The sequence below is a fragment of the Aythya fuligula genome, chromosome 7 (assembly GCF_009819795.1).
Source record: "Aythya fuligula isolate bAytFul2 chromosome 7, bAytFul2.pri, whole genome shotgun sequence".
In the NCBI taxonomy this organism is placed as follows: domain Eukaryota; kingdom Metazoa; phylum Chordata; class Aves; order Anseriformes; family Anatidae; genus Aythya; species Aythya fuligula.
In genome coordinates, this window is record NC_045565.1 from 17,998,560 (window position 1) to 18,023,196 (window position 24,637).

At 47.6% G+C, this 24,637-nt stretch overlaps 1 protein-coding gene across 1 annotated transcript; it reads right to left on the bottom strand.

Annotated features, from left to right (window-relative positions):
- Positions 1-15,478: 15,478 nt before the first annotated feature.
- On the bottom strand, positions 15,479-24,507 carry HIF1AN (hypoxia inducible factor 1 subunit alpha inhibitor). Its single transcript, XM_032191395.1, has 8 exons — positions 24,323-24,507; positions 23,200-23,450; positions 22,295-22,443; positions 20,436-20,581; positions 19,833-19,939; positions 19,379-19,442; positions 19,043-19,153; positions 15,479-17,902 (listed from the first exon to the last, which is right to left on the bottom strand). Exons 1-8 carry the CDS (start codon positions 24,497-24,499, stop codon positions 17,858-17,860), a joined length of 1,050 nt encoding a protein of 349 aa, XP_032047286.1. The 5' UTR covers positions 24,500-24,507; the 3' UTR covers positions 15,479-17,857.
- Positions 24,508-24,637: the final 130 nt, after the last annotated feature.

Sequence of the window (24,637 nt, forward strand, 5' to 3'; positions counted from 1 at the left end):
TACACAACAGAGAGGTAGCGGGGTGACAATCTCTGGCCTGTGTTGCAGGCAGTCCAATAAATCATCTGGAAGTGTTTTGTGAGCTTAAACCATATAAACAACTTTTATCCTCTGCCTATTTTAAACAGGGAGCTTACTTAAAAAAAAATAAAATCAGGAAAGTGAGAATAAAAATCTCCAACAACTGAACAATTGTTCTTATTAAGGAAAAAGAAAAATAAAGGGGGGCAGGAGGGAAATGCACAGTGGCCACGATGGATGTGAAGCGACAAGGCTGCCAGGTGGCGGGACGGCATGGTCGGGGTGGCGGGGCTGTCCCCCAGCGCCGCCGGCCTTTGGGGAAGGAGCTGCTCAGGCTCCATGGAGAATCCTGCCTCGCTGGTTTCCAGCTGAGCAGCTTTCCACACTCAATGGCCGTCCCTGCTGCTTTCATGCAGGGATGTACTCTAGCTCGGAAGAGAGCGGTTCTGTTTAGATAGCCCCCAATCCTAGCTTTACCTCATCCCTTCCAGCAGAGTCACTGTAATTAAGATTTGTTAAGGTTTGGAAGAAATCTCATTAATCAGATAAGATCTGAACTTTATTTTCTTTTTAAAGACCCAATTTGATCTCTCTTGCTTGTGATAATTGCTCTCCTCTTCTGACATGGAAATTCATTTTCCAGGCACATAAAACACAATAGATTTCCATTGTCAACAGCAGCAACCTCAGGAGAGTTAAAAATATTCCTCCAAAGGCTAAAAAGAGCATTGGGAGCAAATCCAGAAACAGACAGGGAGAGGGAGCACAAGAAGGGGTGCTGTTGAAGGGAAGTGGGCTGGCAGAAATGGGGTTTGTGTGGTTCCCAAAGGAGAAAAGGGAACCCCAGGGGAAGCGAGGGCAGCAGGACCCCACTGTGGCCCTGGGTGCAAGGGGCTGAGCTGCCTGATCCTGTCATGGGGATAAAAGTTGCTGCCACCCCTGGCCCTTAATGTGGGGGGAAAGGGCATCCTTCTCCTGACTTTATCAGGAACCAGTGCTTCAAAGAGCGATCAGAAAAGCTCCTGGACGGCTGATATTTCGCATGAGGCAGCACCAGGATAAATGACACAGTGTGAAATATACTCCACCGCATCAAATCCTATCAATCAGCAGGATTCCTGGTTTCTAAATGTCAGGTGTGGAATATGAACTCCTTGGGAACATCTGAATCAGAGGAGGCTCCCACTGCCTTCCCGTCTGCAGCACAGAGCCCAGCTGGCCCGGTGCAGGCCCTGGGGCTAGCAGTGGGCACGGGTCAGGCCAGCAGCCCCATGATGGGCCTGGGCTGGGGCTGGCTGCAGGCAGGGGGGCTCAATCAGCACAACAGGGCACCTCCAGCCCCAGGGCCTGCTGTCCCCAGGAGCGTCAGGGCAGTAGCACATGGCGTCCCCCTGCAAGCCCTCAGCTTCAGCCCAGCTGGCCTTCATCACATTGTGCCAGCCTGGCGGGTGGCACCATGGCAGGAGCTGGGCCCACCACCTTCCCACTGCTCCACACACCACCATGTCCGACTTGGAGTCCTCTGCACTGTGAGGCCCATGGCTACAAGCATCCTCAGCTGTCCTGAACTATCACGGGGATTATAAAGCCAAGTTGCAGTTTTCTAGCACTTCTGCGGGGCCACATGCTCCTGTGGTGGCACAAGTCTCCATCACAGCTCAGCCCAGCCACCTTCTGGAGATGCTGAAGCTTGGGAGAAGCAGGCAGAGACAGAAACCACTGCCAGGCATTTGCGGCCTCCCAGGGACATGCTCTCCCTGGGGTGGCCAGCATGGCTGGCTGTGGGCAAGCAGGGTGGCAAAGCTGGGTGAGCCCCCACTCCACTGGCTGTGGGCATGGCTGGTGCACAGAGGTGCTAATAAAGACCTAGGGCGAGTGTCCCAGCCCTGCCTGCCTCTCTCCCTCTCTTTGCAGAGAGAATCTGCAAACATATTAATCTCATCTCACACACAAACCCTCCGTCCTGATCCCAGAATCCATATATTAGGAGATTTACATAAATTACCAGCTATCAATAGGGCACATGAGGTGCAGGGGCTAAAAGCCAGCACCCTTGCCAAGAAAATGGTACAAGAGGATTGGAAAAGAGGGAGAGGGAGGGGGCTGCAAGCACAGCCCTGGAGAGCAGAGGTCTGTGATGGCAGTGGCTGGCTGCAGTTTCAGGGGTGCCATGTCACTCTCTGGGGCCACTGTACCCTGCTTTGTGGAGGCAAAAGCCTCCTCTTCCTCTTCTTACCCCTCCTCCTCAGCATGGCCTGTGCCATGGCACCTTCCTTCCACATCTCCTCCATGAAGGAAGGGCAAGCGCCATCCCTAACCTCTGCTGCTCACCCCCCCATGGGTGCCAGGATGACCCACTGGGCCCAAGCCCATGTTCTGGTTGTGGTAGTGGGTGCACAACTAGCAGGGAGGATGAAATAAGCTCTTCACAACATTGCATTGCATTATCTGTGGCTTTGCATTTGCAGTCCAGGTCAGAGCTCACCTTCATCTCTGGCTTCTTCAAGCCACAGGGAACCTAGGGAACCAGAACTATGTGCTCCACCAGGGAGTTCAACATCTCCTCGCCTCCCAAGGGGTTTCACCTCTGCTGGGAAAGCATGGAAGAGCAAGCTCAGCCATAGTAGGCACCACCTGGCTGGAGGCAGGGTGCTTTCTGTCTTGAGTGCACTAAAAAGGGCATTCAATCCTCTGAGCCACAAGGAACACAGGTGATGCTTGACGAGGGTTGTGAGAACCAAGTACAGAGGCCTGTCATGCAAATGCTGAGAAAAATGCCAAAACAGATCCCCTTCCACTGTGTTTTCCCAGTCAGACCCGCCCTGTGAGGGGGCTGATGACCAAGCAGAAGGCAGTCCCAGAAATACTCCAGTGCAGGTCCAGCCAAGGACTCCCCATGAGGCTGTTTTGCCACCTCCATCCCCTGGGCATCAGGGGCAGAGAGGGGATGGGGACAGGGCCTCCAGAGGTGACCGGTGTGCCCGACCTCTCCTGCAGTATCTTCTGGGCCTCCCAGGCAGCAGCTCCGCAGAACACCTCTGCTTGGGAAGAGCCCTGTTTGGGGTCCCTTTTGTCACCAGCCTGTGGCCACCCCAGCAGAGCCCGCTCCTCCCGCAGTGTGTTGCTGCCCTCTTGGGCCCAGCGCACGCATTGCAGTGTGGAGCTGGGAAAAGGGGTCAGGAACAAGCCCCCTACAACAGAAAGTGCTTTGCAAGGTGCATCACAGGCCATCCCTCTGTCCTTCCTCCTTTCCTCTGGACAGACGGCCACCACAGCTGAGGCTGATGTATCTGTGGGCTGTGCTGGCTGCCTGATGCATGAACAGAGCAGAGCACACGATTACTTCAACTGGATTACGTGGGTATGGGACAATATATGTGACCCCTGAAAATATGATGTACAGCATATGCTTGGAGTAGAATAGCACCTAGCCCAAGGGCACCCATCTTGCAACGCCAGCCTGGAGGTGTAGGTCCCTGTTTTATTGTACGTCCCCAGCACACGTGTGTGTGCCAGGAGAAGCAAACCCAGCCTGGATTCCCAAAGCTGAGGCTGAAGCCGCGTTGGAGCCCATGCCCAGCGCCTTCAGTACACCAAGACTCTGTGCCAGGGGAGCGGGGTGTGGAGGCGCCGGGAGCGCCCGTCCCCGTGGCAGCCCTGCCCGCTGCCCCCCGTGGGCGCCCCGCGGAGCTGGGCACGGAGCGTGGGCTCCACGCCGTGGCCAGAGAGAAGCAGCACAGGCGGCTGCGGGACGGGACAGGCCCCTGCCAGCCCCCTCCACGCCGGGAACCCCCCCCCCCTGCGCACCTCCTTTTCTCGGTTGCTTTTTTATAAAGGAAGACGCTTCTGCCCCTACCTTCCTCTTCGGAGAGTTTTTTCATTGCTCTCCTCCTCCATTCGGGCACCTCCTCCTTTGTCAACTGTGGCATCCCCAAACAACATCACAACTCAGACACTTCAAAATTCACTCCCTTTGGCCTGAGCTCTCCTCTCCTGGGCCCACACAATAGCTCCCCTTTTGCTTACTGAAGCCCCAAATTTTAACCCAACTACCAGAATATCCTTAAGCATTTTAAATTGCTTTTAAAAATGCATTTAAAATCAAATTCCATGGCCAACACCTTTAATTGTAACCCTTATACAGGACCATAACCTTAGGCCAGGGATTACCACGTGAATTTGCTCACCCACCCCTGCTCTTTTGCTGCCCCAGCGTGTGTAGGTACTCGCGAACACATCCAGCATTATCCACCTCATGGATGCATTTGCCCCAGTGCCTCAAAACTGCCTGACACAGAGTCTCTCATTGTGCCCAGCATGCAAGACCACTGGGAGGTGGCAGCAAGGTGCTTTAGAAGGGCAGCATGTAATACACCAGTGACAACAGTCCAGCCTCATGAGTGCACAAGGCAATTCCAGCATCAGCAGCTGTGCTCCAGAAGGAATGAGGGTCTGACAACTGCACAGCAGCTGCCAGAGGTGACAGCAAGTTTTTGGCCAGCCACACCGTGGGGAACATCTCATCACAGCTGCTCCTGAGGGGCAGAGGGACTGTCACAGAAATGAAGAGCCACTTTGGGAAAGGTGGGTCATCACCCGCAGCTCCAGCCTGATGGCAAATCCTCACATGGGGCCATGCTGACCAGTAAGGTCTGGCTCTTCTTCAGCAGGTGCAGCTGCAGGCCAAGTAAATACAGAATTCAACATCAGCTTGATTGCTGGGGGGCAGGGGAGCACGCCCATTTCTAAACAGGTTCTTGATGCTAACAGAGAAGGGGAAGAACCTGCAGAAACAGTAAAAGCAGACCAGGCAAAAATGAGATCCCGTGATGGGCTTTATACAAAGCAATGGGGGCCTTTCACCTCTAGAGCAAACTCCTCAGAGCAGTGGTGGATTTTCTGTCCCAGTGCTTTCAAACTGTGACAGGAGGCCCTTTGGGAAGGAGGGTTTAGACAAAAGAAACCAGGAGAATTCCCCTAGTTACCCACGAGCTTACACCGAGTGACTGAACAGCTGCTTCTTGACTTAAAATCTCTCCCTGGCTGTGCTTGAGCTGTACAGCTCTTTCAGGTGTGACAGGCAGACCTGCCTCCAGTATCATAGCCTCCATGTGGGTGGGGACAGTGGGACAGGGACTCAGGTGGCTTCATATTCTTTTGCAGGAACAAGCAGCACATGCATTTCATCAGCCCCACCATTTCCAGTTTGCCTTAGGGTCAATCCACCTGCTATCATAAGCAAGAGGAATATATTTCTATTCTTAACCTGGTCATAAGCCAGAAGGAAAACACATCATCCTCCAGAGGCCCTTCCTGTCCATCCACTCATGCCGTAACTGAGAGCTCACACAGAATTATGCGAGGACCCCAGATACTCCAGACCTTTAGCTAGGCCAACACATGCCTCAGACAAACACACCTCCAAGACAATCCAGCCCTCACATGTTTACTTCCACCTGAAGCCCTTCAAAACCAAACCACAGCTCCGCTCTCTTGACACGGAGGCTTCTTGCCAAACAGTGAGCCACTCCAGCTATAGGGCAGAGTGAGGGGAGTCACTCTCCTCTGATGTATTCAAAATCCATGACACCTGGAGCAAATGTACATCACAGTGGAAAGTCTGAAGAAGGTCCTGAGTATGGATTTTTATGTAGGCTCACAAGAGGAGTTATAGAATGGACAGAGAAGAGTGCAGGTGGGATCGAGCAAGCAAAGAGCCCCATTCACCCCCTTTCTTAATGTAGGGAATTGAGACTCAAACCACCTGGATTTACTGCTGCAGTAGCATGCTAAATATTGAAAGAAAAGATGAAAACAAACAAACAAAAAAAACAGATCATGGAAAGTAAAGCAGAGAACGATGTAAGGAGGAATCTAGTTTAAGTAAATATGGGGCCCTTTTTAAGAGACAGGTCTTGAGAAGAACTTCAAATGTTAAGTTGACCATAGCAGAATGTTCTGGGTTTTGTTTGTTTGTTTAGGGGGGTGTACTTTGAGGGCTGCCTTTGTTTGAAGGTTAAAGTGAGAGAGGAATTCTGTAGGAAAATGTGTCTGTACTCATTAGAGGTAGGAATGCCTCAGCTTGATTTGCTTGTAGGACAATTTCTCCATGGTACTTGGCAGCAAGAGCTAGCATTCTTATAGACATAAGTACTATGAGTGCCTAAATCAGCAAGCAACACAAGGTATTAAATATATTCTTTCTTTCCACTATACCAAGTTTAAAGAGATAAGATTAAAAGCAGAAATTTCTTAAATGGCTAAAAAGATATAATGAAAATAAACATCATTTAACAGCAATTAATTAAAAGCTTCTCCCATCATTATTCTCACCAATTCTATCCAGAGTACTTTATTTCATTTAGGTTAATACAGGAAGGCTTCACACCAGACAGGGCTGGAATCAACCAGGCTGCTAATACCCTTGGGATTTCCATTTTTGGCACCCTCCCTCCTTCCAAAGCTGTTCCCTCATTAACTGCTGAGCAAGCCTGGCCACCAGATCCAGGATGGATCCCACGGCGTTATGTGCGAAAGACCCAAGTTCAGTTCCAGTAGATGACACGGCTCCTTGGCAGGGTGAAAAATGCTTGCTCCCAGGAAGGATATGAACTGCTGCAGGCTCTGCAGTGGCTGAGAACGTGATACCCCAGGCAGCACAAGCAGACGGAGCCTGGAAGCACAGAAAGTGAACAGGACCTGGTGCTCCCTTTCAGGGAGGCCAAGCCAGCCGTTAACCTGCAGCGACTCCGCAGCTCCCAACCTGAGCCAGGCCTGATCCACCTCGCCCATCAGTTCTGCCTCATCGACCGCACACAGCCTCTTCCAAGCGCTGCTGTAAACAGCAGGCTCTTGGAGGAGGCTGGAAGGTGGCACTGGTAAGGTTCACAGGCCACCTCCTGGCTCTCTCCTCTCCAAGCACAGCCACCTTGCCATGTGAAGGAAACCTTTGGCAGCTGTCTTGTGCTGACAGACAGGGCTTGTTGAGCTTGGCTGAGTAATCCCAGCCGCTCCCGTCACTGCAGCTGCATGCATCCTCGTTCTCCCAACCCAAGGATCGCTGCCTCGCTGAATCACCCCATTAAATTGCTAATATCTTATTGTTCTTTAAGATTTCGAAACTTGCTGCGAAACGTTTACAGATAATTTTTTTTGCCTGCAGTCACTGTGCCTAATGCCCAGTCATTGAGTGCCATATGTGTTTATATGCACTGCAATTTTCCACTTGATTACATTTTACCACAAACACTTTCATCCACTCCGCAAAGACAGCAGCAACACATCCATAACATTCAGAGCAGCCCAGATAGACAGAGCCCAAACATGAACGTCTCCACACTGGCTGTGGCACCTCAAAATTTTAGATTCCCAGGTGCAGCTGACCCAACATCCAGTTGCAAAGACCCCAAGGGCACAAGTACCTCTGCCACCTAAAAGGAGCACGCCAAGTTGGCCTCAAGCTCCAGCTTTCTCATCAAGCATCGGGTACTGCTCAGATGGCTGGAACAGCTGCACAACATGGAGATGGTTGCCAATAACTGAGGATATCTCAGATTTTCCAGGAGACACGGGATGACACAGGCCACTATAAGGATGTTTAGCATGTGAACCTGCAGAAATCCATAGAGATGGCAACAGTGCAGCATGCAAAGGGATTTTGATCATTCTCCCCTCCCTGCAGCATGGACATGTTTTGAAGTTGGATTCTTCACCTCTGAAGGCAGGGGCAATGTGTCCCTCAGCCTCCAGCTACCTAGGCACTGCCCAGCTTGTCCACAGTGTGGATCACAGCTTCCAGCTGCAACACCTTCCCATCTGCAGCTGGAAGGTCACTTTGCCACCCCACTGCAGCACACAGCACCCTGGCAGGAAGGTCAGCCCCTGCCTGAGGACAGGGTACAATTCACTCCAGTTGGCTTAGGGCCGTGGCAGTGCCAGGCCACAGCCTTCAAGGAGAGAACAAGCAATGGATTCATCTACACAGCAGCACTGATATCCCCATACAAGCTCATTTATTGAACTGGCTCAGCCCTTTATGGTACTGATTTAGACATCAGCATCGTGCTGATGTGGCAGTGCTGCTTCAGGTCTGCGAACAGCTCTGCCTTCACCCTACCTCATCCCATCCTCTCTGGTGCATGGTACGGACACTCAGTGGGGGAACTGACAAGAATCTACCATGTGATGATTAAAAGCTCTCAAGCAAGTATCACCCACCTGAGCCTGCCCTACTGGTGAACTCTGCCAAGAGACACAGTATTGTGTTTTGCTGCTCATGGCGTGAGAGGGCAAAGACACGAGTTTTGTCACTGTAGTGCAATGTGATTCAAAATCTTGAGTGCATGCAACAGGCAGGAACCCCTGAAAGACCTAGATATTATCTGGGTTGTTCATGATTTTAAACAGTCTTTCTAGAATAACCAGCATTAGCTACATGGATTAGACTTCATTTCTGCTAATCTGCATTCGCTCTGAAAACTCCAACTGAGATAACTCCAACTGAGATAAACTGTTTAAGACCTTCACCATGTTTCCTTCTTATGCTACATTCAATAAATAAACATTACTTCCTATTAACAGATATAAACAGTCCTGGCTATTTTCTGCTGGAAAAATAAAGCCCTCCTACAAAACAAAGGAACACACATAAATACCCTGCACCAGAGAAGAGGCACTGAAGCCATCAGTGGTAACTAGCCTGGGATCACAAAGCCAGTGTCCCTCACCATGGATACATGAGCACAAACCAGTGGAAAGAAAGCCAGATCAACTGGCCTGGCCACCACTGCTCTGCTAAGCATTTATAGCCTTTTGCTCAACAACACTGCTTAGCATCACCAGCACAAAATCAATATTTCCTTGAGAAGAATGCTGGTTTGGAGAAACTCAGCAGTGGCTTTGGCAGAGGTCACTCCCAAGACATGGGGCAGCACGTCTGTCAAGTGGAGTGCTCACTGCCTTTTCGTCTGCTGGAAAGCGCCTGTTAACTCCTCTCCTGCTCCAGTCTTCTTACCTTCCAGAGATCTGATGCAGTCAGCCCGCAGTCAGTCACTTTGTCAGCAAAGACATTTTATTCCAGGTGAGTTCACTGCATTCCTTTCAGACTTGGGCTGTATCAGCTCTTAGGCCTGTACCCCTCAAGGGCAAGCTTTTTATAAGGAGGAACCAAATAACAGGGAGGTGTTGGAGTGAGGTTGTGGTTTTCCCTCAGCAACTTCTCTAAACCTATCCAACCTGATACTAGTGTGCCCTGCTGACATGCCTATCATGTATGACAAAGACCAAGCTCATGTGAACAGTGGGTATCAATGCTTCATAAGGGGGTGTGAGCTTCCATTTGACTCTGGGGAGCTATAATTTGCCTGACTACTCCTCCCAGAGGCATAGCTGCATCAAGCTAGGGGTGGTTTTGAGCAAGAGGTGGTAGCTTCTATCTGTCCTGCTCTTTACTCTTCTTGAAGAGTTGGTTAACCTTCTTGAAGAGTTGGGACAGTCTTAGTCTAGGACCTTTCATCCACTAGGAGTCTGTTCACAGTCTTCTGGGCTCTGCTCAGGCCTTATTACTTGTCTAACAGGATCATGAGACTAGAGAGGATCCCTTAGGTCACTATATCTAGTCTCCTGCCTTACGCAAGAACTTTACATCACATTTCATCTGATTACTAGTTTTTCTCCTTCACTACCTCCTCTGCTCCTGTAAAAGCTCATTTCAGTGCTTTGCACAAAGGGTCTTTAGGCCTCCCCAGAAATCCTGGGCAGAGTGGTCATTTGTGGGCTGCTCCTTCCTGCTGTGGAGTGTTTTTACTTTCATGCTAAGAGGAGAAAAAATAACTCTAGAAATATGGCATTCCTCGGTTCCATGCTGAGGGGATGGAGGATGCTGTAAAGCTTCATTATAGTAGATTAAAAAATCTGTTAGGGAGCCTCATCCACTCCTTCTTAATTCTAGGTAGGTGACAGAACATTTGCAATAGCATGTAGAGTGGCCTAAGACCTTCCCCTCATGACATGGGTCCAGGTGAACCAAGGCAGAGATACAGAAGCCACTTCCTGCACCAGACAGAGGCAAGTTCCCCGGGAAGGCCCTCTACAAAATCATTCCCATTTGTTTTCCCTTGATAATCCCAGCCTACTCATCTTTCTCCTCCAACAGCTTTTCCCTCCAGCCTCTCTGTTGGAGGGTGATATTTTTCTGAACAGCCTGATTTCTTCCCAACTGCCTTTGCAATGAAACCAGGATTTGAAGGGGAGCCTGGGGAGAGGGAGGGAGCGAAGTATGAGACGTTCAAGCTATAGTGAAATGACATATCCATCACAGCTAACGGGAGCCCACATGGCACCCCAACTGGATCCTGCCCCACTGCCCACTTTCCCAGCTGGATCTGCTGGAGTTTGCTCCCTCCCCTGTCTCCTCCCCACATTTCTGGTGGTGTCACTCCAGGAGAAGTGGCTGATCTGATTGGCGAGAGAACACGAGGGGTGTCAGGGAAGGTGCTCACAGACATTTCTTGGCTGCCTCAAGGAAATAAAGGCCATCGCTGAGCCTGTCAAAATGATTAATCGCTTACAGGGAATGAGGGGGAGGAGGGAGAGGGAGGGAGAAGGAAGGGGAGGAAGGAGGAGAGAAAGACAGATGGGATGGGGAGAGCTATAAACAAACAGCAAAAGCAGGAGACACAGGATTGCCTCTGTGCTGGGAAAGAGGTAGAAAGAAGCAAGGGCTGTGCTTGGGGTAGCTTGGTAGCATAGTGGCCCTGCTCACCCTGCAGACTTGCATCACCCCATATATAGCCCCAATGGGTTGCCCTGCCAGAGCAATGTCAGACCCAACAGACCAAGTGACGCAGCTCTGCAACTCCCCAGCTCCACATCTAATAGTGGATGGCAGTTGACCTAACCACCCACCAGTGCCACTAGTTGTTTACTGCCAGAAGCATTTTACCCCAGTGAAAGAGATGGGTAAGAGTAACTTCTGAGAGACTGCCAAAGACATGAGTCCTTGAAGAGAATGTTCAACAATCTTGGGACAATCAGTGCAGTGCCCCTGGCACTAAGCCCTCCCACAGCATCCACCCCTTGGATGCTGCTACCCACCCCACGTGCCCTCCCTGTGGGCACCAGGACTGTCAATGCAAATCAACAATTTGACCTCACTCCTCCAGCTGCTTTCAGCTTAGCTAGAGCCCTCACACGGCTCCCTGAGTGAGGCCAGGGGTGCTTCAGCAGCCTAGAGTGTGCAGCAGATCTCACAACACAGCTTACCTCAGCACAGGAGAGCATTCCCTCTTTCCTGGCTCTCCAAAGGGTTACGAAGTCAAACCCAAAGGTCCTCTTTGTCAAGGCATTCAATGGCCAGTGCTGACTGTTCAGGAAAAAATACAGCTGAGACTCTGAGGTGAAAATCACACCTAAAGCTCTGGCCGCCCAGCTCAGTGACACCTCTTACAGCAAGGAAAATACCTTGTCATGTCAAAGCCTGGGCGTTCTCAGGGCTTACTGCATGTTTGTGAGGTATTCCGACAGCAGTCCCACATCACCACAAGCTGCCTTGTGCAAAAAACGTGAGGTTGAAAGGAAGAGGTTTAAAATCCAAGTGCTATCATTTGTCTGAACTTGGAGTCAGCTAGGAATGGGGTGAAATAGATTCAGCTCTCCCCTTTGGAAATATCTGCTTTGATTTCCAGTCACAGAAAGAATAATCACCCTGATGGAGACCTCTGCCTCAAGTGAATGACCCAGCCTTGCAAAGACAAAAGCTGTCACTGAAATCAATGAATCCAGTAAGCTCCAGTCTTGGTAAGATACACCAAGCAACCTTGTTTGCCCCACAAATGGTATGTCATCCTCCCTTGCAAGTTGTATTTGTTGATCTAATCAGAGGCAGCGCCTCTTCCTACAAACCACAATAAAATATCTGACAAGGCTTTGAAATACATATACAACATGTCAATTGTCAGAACTGAGAATGTGAACTGCAGCTTTGCAATAATACCCACTTCAGCTCACACGAACCCTACCCCTACCGCAATATGCCTAAAGCTCCCAACATCTGCTGTAACACCATGATATCCTCATGTCCTTTGATTTTAGCTAGCCAGACAGACACTCACTCCTAAATACCCTTCCTGTGCTTGACCTTCACCCTGCTGTTTGCCTGGGCAAACACTGTGTGCATGTAGGTATACAATCAGCTAGCCACTGCCTTTTCCAGCTGATGAGTGGTGATTTTTCCTTGCAGTCACACTCAGTAAACACACTTAGTCCCAGTGGAACCCAGTAAAGACACTTAGTTAGTCCCAGTTGAACAAGTATGTGTGTGTGTGTATATATATATATATATATATAAATAAAAATAATATTTATATATGTAAATGTATAACTATTTCTCTTTTGAGAACTCAAATACCTTACCCAGTTTTCCCTTTTCTCCATATATTTCCCAGTAGATTGGAAGTTTCAAACAGGTGCAAGCTATTGTGACAGTTGATGGAACAGCCTGGGCTATAATTCTGAAGGCAAACTAGCTTCTGGGTTGAACATCCCTCTGTGCCTTGCTGGCCACTGGCTTACTGACCAAGTTGTGCATTAAACTGATTGCATCCTGCTTGTAAAATCTAGCCTGCCAAAAATTAAATACATAGTGACTACTACGGAGACATAGCTTTATATTCAATAAAGAAAGAGCACTACATGCTGAGCATGTTTTGGGGTCTAAGTGCTGTTCTAGTGAAAGCACAGGGTTTTACAAAGGTGCTGTATCCCTTATAGATCTGTTCAGTGTGAGCACTGCACCTCACCTGTCCATTTAGTCACACCTTGCTTGGACAAGACTATAACCTTCATCTGAGGGGTAGGCATCTGCTCACTGAGGCATCTGCTCAGTGTGAGGTAGGTGGTGTTCTGTTCACTATACCTCTGCTTGTGCCTCCCTGCAGTAGCAGTCACACATGATGCCTTCAAATACAACGGCTGTAGGAGAACAGGCAACATATAGGCAAAAACCAAATACATACACTGGATTGTGCTGTCTGATGAGCTAAGCCAACAAATAAATAAAAGTACATGAGATGTCTCTTTGTCTTCTGCCACACAGCCTATCAAGTTCCTCCTTGCTCCTGTGGGCAATGACATTATCAGAAGAGCCAGATAAAAAAAAGCTCTCTCATGTTGCTCATCCTACACTTTCCACATGCCAGTCAAGGCCCATTCCAGCTCTGCTCTACACCAGAAACTGCAAAGCTGATGTAAGACTGGGGGAAAAGAGTCTGAAAAGTTTAACAAGTTGATTCTGTGCCTCCTGCTGGCAGCGTGTGGCTGGGCACTGAGAAGGAATACAAGGTGTTGATCAGGCAAGGAGAGGGCTCCAAGGTACAACATCTCCCTTACTAAACAGACAGCTGACACTGAGCAGCATGGGGAAGATTTTGCCCAGCTGCCTTCCTCCACAAGCCTTTCAGCAGAGCTGAGACCCTTGCTGCTGCTCCACATCTAGGCGGAGGGGGCTCTGCAGAGCAACGGTAGCACTCAGTTATGCATCTCATGGACTTCACTGTGGCTCTTGTGGCTGCCTCCATTGTTTGAGGGATATTCTCCCCCCCTTCCCTCCTTCTAACAAAGATTCTGATTAATGATCGCTCATTCCTAATTGTCAAATTTCTTTTCCTTCATCCTGTGTCTAATCACCAGTGACAGAAGCCATTACGCAAATGAGAGCAGACGACTTCTCACAACTGTTCTCTTTGGTAAAAGCCTTGTAATTTAAAGCTCTGATTTGTAGAGGAAAGCTGCGTTTCCCCAAGGCGTCCGGGCATCTGTTCCACTTACACTCCACGAGCCTCTACTTCCGCTCCCTCCCCCCACAATTAGTCCTCTGCTTGCAACAAATATTTGACTTTGCAAGGCAGTAATTAGAACTTACTTTGCATGTGTTTGTCACAGTAATGGCGTCTTTTCCTTTCCTTAAACAGGAACTCCTTCACAGCACCAATATGGAAAATCCCCCAGGGAAGCTGGTGCCTTCAGAACTTCCTGGGACACTGACAGCAGAGGTGCTGTCTCCCAACCAGGATGGGAAGATGAGGACCATAAAATAAACATAGTGCAAGGAAACCCCTTGTGCACATGCGGCAGGAGAGAGTGCCAAGGCTGGAGTGCACTGTCCCCATTCTAGGGCTTTAGAGCTGAGCAGCTGGCTGTGTTCAATGTCAGCTTGCTCCTTGCTAAGAACTGCCCTAAAGAAAAGCAGCAGTAGCTTTGCTCAAGGTCTGCCATTATTTATTTCCTTCAAGAGCTGCTTTAAAGCTGAAGGTCTCACCCCTCACCCCCACATGTGTTACACTGCTCCAGCATCATAACTATTTCTGCACCTGGTCCCATTCCTTCTTATTTCCAACACTGATCCTGATGAAACTTCACCTAGATCCACCAAATGACACAGTCTGCATACCTGTTTCCTGGTTTCTCTGCACAACCTGAGACACTGCTGAGTTTTGTGGTACCAGCTGTGCATACTACTCAAGACAGACATGCACAAAAAAAGACTACAGAATCTGACATATTCAGGCAACTAAACTCAGAATAACAGAGTTATTCTGAATAACAGAGTTATTCTGAGTGTGTCAAAGAGCTGATGATCCCAGCAGGCACAGCACGGAAGGGCGAGTGCCCATGGCCACAGAAGACTTACCACTTGTCTTTCCTCCTCCCTCCACATTCAAACTATCCCTTCAGGATGTGAGGAGACTGCCAATCACGGTACCCCATGGTCAGACAGCTGTCTCTGTCTCACCACCACCCCCAACATCCCTATCCTCTGTTCAACTTCTCCCCATTTTACTGCACATTAGAAATTTGTGCTGATTTTGCCAACGATGTTTCACTGATGGTTAGATGCTAGAATTGCTGTAGTTATCACCAGCATAACATGATCTATGCCTTTGGTTGGTAGAGAGGACTCCACACCCAAGGCTGCTAACAGGGAGCAGAGGTACACAAACAGGAAGCCTCCCACCAAAATCACCTTGACTAAAGCATGAATTAGATAAAGGATCAAACAGAGGACAAGATGTTCCAGAGGAGTAAAAACTGATTGAACTCAATAGACCTGATGATGTAGATTGCTCCATTGGTTTCATCAGAGACCAGAGCATAGTGACAGCATTCAAATCAGCAGGGAGGGGAATTTGTTCCTTCCCCTAACATTTGTCATTTAAAGAGTTCAAAGATGTTCATTTTATTCCCAGCTTTCTTTTCAGGGTGATGGGAGTAGTACGGGGAAAAAAAAATCTCAAGGACACAGTAAAGCAGTTGGTATTGCTGTTTTGAAGACAGCTTTGGAGACCAGCAGCCTTCAACAGCGAATAACAAAGTGAAGTTAGGCTGAGAAGTATCTCCATACACACATCTCCTTATACAGCTCTCCTATACAGCCACTCACAAAACAGAAGCCACACAGTTCTGTTGTTCAACATTGGTTGTATTTAAGAACTACACTTCAGAAGGTACCGTGTGTTTGTCACACCCCACCCCCTGCACACACACACCCCTAGCAGAGAACACACACAGCTTCCCAATACCATGGCAAGGGGCATTGAAAGCACAAGGTGAAAACGGAAGGGGAGAGTCAGTCCATCAGTGCATTGTAAATGAGCTTTCACGAAGTCAAGTGCAGCAAAAACTGTTCACTTAAAAAGTTAGACCTTTGGCAAATAAAGATAAAAAGGATCCTAAAGTTCTGTAAGTACCATTCTCTCTCCACATGGGACGTGAACTCCCACCCTGAGCTTCAAGAGTTGATGGTGCCTAACAAGTAGCACTGGAGACTACTGTGCTGAATAAATAGCACAGAGATGGGATTTCATTTGAGCTTCTTTCAACCAAGGCCAGAGACCGCACATATGCCCAGGATTCCTGGGAAGGTCTTGCTTTTGGCCAGTCAGCAGCCTAACTTTCTTCCCCATGCCCAAAGGCTGAGTGTTGATAAGCATCCAGCTGAGTGCCCTTCGTTTGGATCTAACCACAGCTCTGGATACTCTGCAACAAATAACACGGCAGTCAGACTACTCGGTGACATGGACATATTTCTTAATCAAGGGCCCTGTAGCTGCCAATTACACTTAATTTGTTCTGACCTGTAAGCAGCCATAAAACTATCCCCCAGGACTTCCTGTTCAAGAAGTCCTTCACCTTTGCGCAAGAGAAGCTCACAGCAAGAGGCACATGAGCTGTCCCAGAAAAAGATGGAGCCTGAAGCCAAAGGCAAAGCACTTCTTGAGCACCATCTTCTCAACACTTATCAGAATACTATGTCAGAAAAAAAAGGAAAATAATGGGAAGTCTCAATAGAACATTTGCTATTCTCTGCAATAAAATACAACACCTTCTCCCACCTCTAGCTCTTGGGACCCATTACAACTGCATCCAATATACAAGTCCACTGCTCTGCCCCAAACCAGGAAAAGCAGTGCAGTGGACCATGGGAATAAAAAGCCAGCCTCCATATGAGCCTAAGGCTTTTAGTGGCAGAGGTGGAAGAAAGCAAAATAATTTTTTAGGATGATTGCCAAGGACTCAACCAGAAGCTCCTCTTGTTCCTGTGCCCTGGTCTTGCCACTTCCCAGCCTGCCACGTCAAGCCCCAGAACACAAGAAGGATCAAGATAAACTTAACCACATTAAAACGGAAAGCCCTGACCTCTTTCAAGTGACTGTACAAGGAAAGGAACCACACACTATCATGGATTAAACTGATGGACAGGAGTCACACAACATCACACAAACATGCGCACGTGTGCGCAGCCACACACACTCGAGTTCTTGCAGTTTCAGTAAAAAGGGCACTTCCCACGTTAGTCTGAGGAGCCAGCACCCCTGGTGGGAAAAAGGGAGGCTCTGTACCTGTCTGACGTTGTGTTGACAGTCTCTCTCTGTGCCCCTAGAGCTTTATTTAATTTTTTATTTTTTTTTTTTTTTAAAGATGTGGCTTAATCATTGAAGACTTGAAATTTGGCCTGGCATTTATACATCTCCCTTCATAATGCTTCATCCCCTTTTAACCACACTACAGCTCCACAAGAATAGGAGAGAAGCCTTCACTCCCCAAAACTGCTGTCAGAATGAAGGAGGTTTATCTAGACTCCTACAACACAGACATTTGGAGAGCACGGGATCTGGTGCTCACATACTAGATGAATTCACTTCTCTCTCTCTACCCTGTGCAAAGTCCCAAGCGTGAAAGTCTTGCGTTGAAGAAATCAAATCATTTGTCCAGTTGCTCATCATGCACAGGCCAGCTCACAGTTTCATTTCCACTATAGAAAAAGGTGCCAGAGTTGAGCATGGCTAGGTCCTCTAATAACAGAGAACTGTGAAACCTATAACTTCCCATCTTATATCCACTGCAGGCACCAACACATAAACGCAGCCAGGAGGCCCAAACCTCATGAGGCTGAGGAAACAAGATCAATCCCAGTTCCCCTCCAAGCTCTTCTTCAAATGCCTGAAAATCCTGAAGCAACACACCCGAGTGCCAGAAGCCGTGCTCCTTGTTGTGGCAAACAGGGCAGAGGAAGGGGAAAAAAACAAGTTAGTGAGCATGAATCCAGCTTCCAATAAGTGCAGACTCGTTCTTGGGAGGTTGTTAGATGACAGTGAAGGATGAATGGGGTACTAATGGTTTTGCAGTTCCAGTAGCCCCCTTTGTTGTAGTGGGGCAGGGACAGGGATGGGCCAGGAAACCCATCAGTCTGTTAAGTGCTGCGTGCAATACTAGCGCTCAGAATCTTCCGTTGCTTGTGAACAAAGCAGCTCCAACATCAGTCACCCGGGGCAGCCAGGCATTAGTCATACCGTCCTTTAATCATCATATTCAACAAGGGACCCACCTGTTCAAAGCAAAAACATACAGTTAGCCAGAACAGTTACAAGTGGCAATTGCCACAGCCTGCTTCTCCCACATCAAGACAGCTTACGAGCTGAATGGCCCAGGGCAGAGGATGTCAGCATGCAAATTGATCCTAAGGTACACTGAATCGGTTTCTAGGTATCTTCTAGGTAACACCCTGGGGCATCCAGAGTTCTCAGTCAACACTCAATTTTAGTTGACAGCAAACATCGCACGTGTAGCATTGGTTTGAAGTGTTTTCACTTCCCACCGTAGATTTATTTCTCAGTAGATGCTATTAAAAGACATCAGTTGCTTTTTGCGGGTCAGAGAAGGAATACTCTTACCCACTGAACCCTCTCCGGTCTTTGAGGTCACCTGGAATGAAGGTTAGTACTGGCAGTTTTGTAAGGTTTTGTTTCTAGCCAAGACCACTCCTATTTCTCAGCATTGCCCGAAGGGAAAAACTTCAACATGCTATGGTGGTAAGATAACCACAGAGGAAAGCCATGACCCTCATGCTATTGAACTAAAGAATAGTTCCTGCACAGTGGTAAGGGATACAAACCACAAAAGTATTTCCATTCACATCCAATATTTCCACTTTCAGCATAACACGAGAACTTCAAAAGCATGTATTAGTACTTTAATGTACTGTTTTTTGAAATACCAGTTGGTTAAAATTGCAAAAAATGCAGAGATGACTGGGATGTGTTACAAGGGAAGTATATGACTTTATTGAAAAGCTGTTTCCAGTTTAACTGATTTAGATTCAACAGGTAAAATGGTTTTAATTTTTGGCAAATACTGGGTACTGTTGCCGCATAGAAGACTTAAGACAGTTTGAGAGCAACGCTTCCCTGGCAATGCCCAAAGCCAAAATACACCTTCCCCCATATACGAGAACAGTTATTCCATCGCCTGTAGTTTTCCTCTCTGGAAGTGTAAGTTAAGGAGCTTGCTTTTTTTCTAGCCAAAGGACCTTCTGAATACAGCATGAAGAACCAGTCACAGCAAAAGATGAATGCTGCTTTCTCCTACCCATGCTGTGACAATGTCTGCAGAGCCAAATAAGCAGACGTCGAGTTTTGCATGAACCTACAACCATTTCAACAGCAACAACTATTTAGTTCTTTTGTACCTCTTGTGGATTTCCTAAGGCTTCTCCCAACATCTTCTCAATGTTCCTCATTATCGCCACTTTCTGATGAGCCTTTAATGGATATTCAATTCTCTTTGGGGTTGGGGCACCCTGAAATACCAAAAGCAACTCATTACATGCCTACTGAATTGACAGGCTATTCTACCTTCTCCCAGACACCCAGCTCTTTGCACACCACAGGAAATACAGAAAGTAGTTTTAAACTTTCAAAAGCACAGGATTTGGCACAGTTAAGTTACTGCAATGACAACACACGCCAATGCAGCTCTATTTTAAGAAGTCCACTGGAACAGATCTACCCAAGCTTGCACTCACCTTGTACCAGAAGTTCACAGTGATGGTAATCCCGCCATTCAGGAGAGACTCAATGTGGTGCCACCTGCACAGGGACAGCAGGAAAAAGAATCAGAAACTATTGCTACAGATTATAGGCAAGTATTTGGCAAACATTGTGTGTTCAAACTGCATTGGACAACCCTGGCCCTATACATCCACCACAAAGACCACAGATGATGAAGTCTCCTTATTTAAATACAGACCTTTTTCTTGCATATGTTAGTAGAGAACACACACAACAATGTATCAGGGAGAGTTACCATTCCCATCCTAAAGTTTGAAGCACGTTGGCCCAAGTTATCACAGAAAACATCATACTTGCTGGAACAGCAAAACAAAATTTTCTTAAGAGACATAGCAAGAGTTTAAAGAGAAGAACCTCTGTTAAACCTCTGTTTGCTGGTCACAGCACAGTTCCCGTCATCATTCTTACCAGTACATAGGTATGTATAGCACATCCCCCGGACCCACCACTGTCTCATAGCCAACCACGCTCCGGAAATTTGGAAACTTCTCATAGTCGGGATTGTCAAAGTCCACCTAACACGAGAGAATAGTAAGAAACTCAGGAAAAACTTCCTGCAGTGAAAGTTCTCCTTATTAGGTCTCAGTATGAAATCCTCCAGATCTTTCCTTTATGGTTTTTACATCCCCATTTGTCTTAATTCCATAGCAAGCTCCTGCAGTATTCTAGAAATGCCACCACCTCAAAAAGAGTCCTGAAATTTGTCTACAAGCAAATCTGTCTGACCAAACGATAAATGAACCAGAACAAAGGAAGCAGCAGCTGCAGACCAGTTTTGTTATCAGTGGGAGACGTTTATAATCCTAATGCTCGCAAGTTAGGAACTGACACAAACAGGAACTCCTCCAGTTCTTCCATCTATTCTCAATGTTAACAGATTTGAACTCAGGTGTTGCCAAAGTTCAGAAGTGGTATGCAGCTTTAATTCTAGTATAGCTTCTTCCCCACCTAGCATCTTCATAAATGCCCTTGTTTCCCCGATGAAGCAGAGAATAAATCTGCTACTCTCACCTGGCTCTGTCTGTCACATGGATGGTGCACAGGATAAGGGTAGAGGCATTCAAACTGATCAGGAGGGAAAAGGATACACCTCTTGTAACCCTTAATCTGAGCGAAGAAGTTCTGCTGCTCGTCATAATGAGCTGGCGTCACGTTCCCTACACATAAAAGGGCAGAGGATAATCAAAACAAGACGCTCAAGCAGTTATAAGAGACTGAAGCAAGTTATATTCCTTGCTAGAGTGAAGACAGTAAATACACTTCCATATATCAAGAAAACTAAGCAATGAAAATGACCCCAGAAATGTCACAATCTGAACATGGCATCAGTCAGCCTTTATTGAGCATTTGCTACCCCACTTAACAATTGCCATTCTAAATCCATATTCAGCAACTTGTGCTCTGCAGGACTAGGATTTCCAGCTTGTCTCCACGAACAGCAGATGGCAAATGTTGACGGGAAGTTTTTTCATAAAACAATGTTTAGCTGACAAGCTGTGGAATGGACTTTATAAAATTATTATTAGTCTAGAGGAGTCTAATAGTCTGATTTTGAAAAATGTCCTAGTAGCTTTGCAAAAAAATGAGTAAACAAATCTCCTAGTCATTGCAGCTTCATAACACAACTGCCCCTGCTCAGCCTAAGGCACTGATTATGAAGCTTGACTATCACCACTAGACGTTAAGTTTAATCAAATCTTAAAATACAGCGAGTCATTTCACACCCCTCTCTTGTTTTCAGGCTGTTTGCCAATTCAGATACTGCTCTTTTGACTTTTTTTTTTTTTAGTGTTTTCAAATTAAGATATGTTTTAGAATTAAGATAACAGTTAACCCCATAGGGTCATTAAGTAGATCACACAATCACATGCTCCCATGAAGACATTCCTTTTTACTAGTACACACTGGTTCACATCAATCCCTTGTTTTGTGCAGAACCTGCTGATAATAGGATTTTTGTTGATCATATTATGACCTACATGGAAGTGTTGATGCAGTTCTTTCATATGACGCTCTCTCTTCTCAGCTAGAAAACCACATAGCAAAGACAAACTGCTGTAAGCTGAATATGACTGAATGCAGAGGGGAAAAAATACCTGCAGTCAGAACTGAACGGCCATGAATTGCAGAGTAATTATAATTGGACATACAAATGTGATAACCACATTGATTCCAGGCCAGTCCACTCCACAGAACTGTGTGCATTCCTGGCCCAATGGTTGAGATGACTTTCTACTGGAATGCTCTACTGCACTTGACAAGGAGTACCTCCATCTCCCAATGCACCTGCCTATGAGTGAGTCTCCACGCGGATTTGGAACTTTATCTAGTTATATTAGGGTTTATCCATCTTCAAGTTCTCCAGTGCCCTCTATTCGGTTCTTAATTGAAATAGAATTCCTTTTTACCATGGTGCGTCAACTCAAATTAGAACAAATACCTCGTAGAAGAATCAATGTTTCTTCATGTGGAGAAAATCTCTTTGGGGTGGACTGGTCACTCCTAAGAAAGGCCCAGAAGGCTAACTTTGCTCAACTTGTAAACTCTGATTCCAGGCATTTCAAATCTACCTTATCTGAAGTGTCCAACCAACAAAGAGGTCTCAAAGTGTGATCAGCAATCACTGAAAACCCAGCCCTGAGAGCATCACACAGAGCCTTTCCAGGAGCAGATGACCTCCAGGCATTCTCAGCAAGCACACTATTCCTTTGGGGTTTTTCTTCTCTATAACACGTGTTGAGTCATGACAACAGTCCCCTTCCAGCCAAAAACTTTAAACTGCTTGGTTCGAAGGAACATTTAGAAACTAGTGCAAAATCAATTTGAAAGACAAACTTTCTCCCCTTCTCCAGTCACAGGAAGCCACTTACCTTCCATGCCAATCAAAAGCAAGTTAGAAGTCAGTTGACCCCAGCCACGTTTCCCTTGCTGTTTGTTAATCCAGTTCCAGTTGAAGCCAAGGAAGTCCACTACAATCTTCCTTCCAACTGTGTCATTCAGGGTTTGCTGCAGATATAGCCTGTATTTCCCCAGGGGAAGGCAAGAATCAAATGTTAAGCATTGTAATGAACATAAAGATGCATCTCTGCATCTCTTCAGGAAGACTTTAAAAACAGAGAGAGAGAACTTCCAGAGATTCTGTTCTATCAGCACCATAAACAGTTGTGGAAGGGAAGAGCTTCCAGAAGTCCACACTCTTTGCCAAGTGATTCTCTGGTACAAAATGGAATAGAACACAACTCTGCATGAACAATCACTGGGGAAAAAAATATAATTTTAGATCAAGAACAACACCTCACCATGCAAGAGGAGGAAGCCCTTACCAGACTGGCCACTATCAAGTATCAAAAACACTCACAAATGATCTCCATATAAATGTCACCACTTCTAGTCACCTGCAATGAGTTACCTCATCTACTACAAGCTTGTGAGGGCCGAGAGGAAAAAGAGCATGTTTCCATCCAGCCTTCCTATCTGCAACTAAGCTCCTCTACCAATAGCACAGTCTGCCCAAACCAAGTGAGGTGTAGTGCCTTCTCTATCCAAACCCTGCCATGAACAGAGAAGAAAGAATCTCTGTAGACATACAGTTTGAACAGTTTGATGGTTTAAGTGCATGGCTTTCTTTAATCAGGTAACACAGCTGTAGCAGCTATGCAGGAAAAGCCTATAGAAATGAAAAGTTTGAGAGGTTTTAATCATCAACACTCACTGAAGAGAAACATACCCAGTACATAGACCTGCAGAAACGGAGAGACTTCCACATACCACTTACCTCTCAGCACTCCCTTTTTGTTGTATTTCCTGGAGTCTGTCCACAAACTCTGCAAACTTCATCTCTTCCCTGCTCGACTTGGGTTTGAAATTCTTAAAATTGGCCATCTTCTTCTCATCATAGTACAAAAACTTGTGTGTGCTGGCACTGTACACTGAGAAGTCCCCATTGCCAATGTTTTCCTGGAGGTAGTCCAGGTCCCATTTGAGAGCAGGATAAACCAGATTTGTATCTGTCAGCACCACTGGCTCCTGGAGAAAAACAGGAAGTTTATTGATTCAAGGACCTTTTGAACTCAAGAATGATCGCATTTGTTACGGCAACCCCACAAATTCCCTTTGTACATGGGCAACTGGAAGAGGTGTTTATTGTGATAAGATCCTTGATCCATACAGACAAAAGCAAAATATGATACGAAGTTTTAAGAGAGTGGTGGCCTGCTCCTGCAGCAGGCTCCTAGTAGCAATGGGACAGGTTCCGCTACCTACTTGGCTGATCTCTGACACGCAAGGTTAGGTAAACACCAGCTGGGAACCGTTTTAGGGCTGCTTGGTCCTGCCATGTAGCGAGGAGACATAGTAAATTCTCCTCGGTTGCTTCCAGCTACTAAGTGGTAAATGTTGGCAAAAAGATGTTTTTGAGGATGGAAAAGGAGATGGCACCCATCTTTGTTCCTACAGAATCACAGATAACCCACAGCCATCCAAAAGCTAAAATTATCTCATCCCTCTTACGCTAAAAAGGAACCACTTTTTTTTATACAAAGGTAGCCACCTGCCTCCTCGTGTGTAAACACAGAGACGTAAATAAGAACAACAGCTGCTCTGCTCCCAGGCTACGCACACGCAACCTCCCTTCTTGCAGGTTTGTCTCCCCAAAACCTGGTAATTTTACCAAAACCAGTGTGCGCTCGTCCTCCAGAACCCCACCAGAAGCGCAGCAACACAAACTCCACATCTGTGGCCGCTCTCATTTCAAAAAGCGCAGACGTCTCCGCGACTCCCACCCGGAGAGAAAAGAACGCGACGCGCACGCTTCCCGCAGCTCTCACGACCCGAAGCTGCGGCGAACGCTCGCTACAGCTGGGGGGGACGGGACGGGAAAGGGACGGGCCCCGCCGCACCTCGTTCTCGATGAGCTCCTCGGCGCGGGGGTCGCTGTGGCTGAGGCGCGGGATGGGCCGCGTCTCGAAGGAGTAGCGGCGGAGCTGGGCCTCGCTCCAGCCGGGCCCCGCGGCCGAGCCCTCCCGGCACCCCGCCGCCGCCGACGAGGAGGAGGAGGAGGAGGAGGCCGCCGCCATCGCCGCCTCCCACCGGGAAACCCGGAAGTGGACGGCCGCCGGAAGCGGAAGTCGCCCGCCCCTAGCAACGCCGGAAGCGAGAGCAGGGGCACCATGGAGACGGGCGGAGGGAGCGGCGGCGGCGGCGGGCAGCGACCC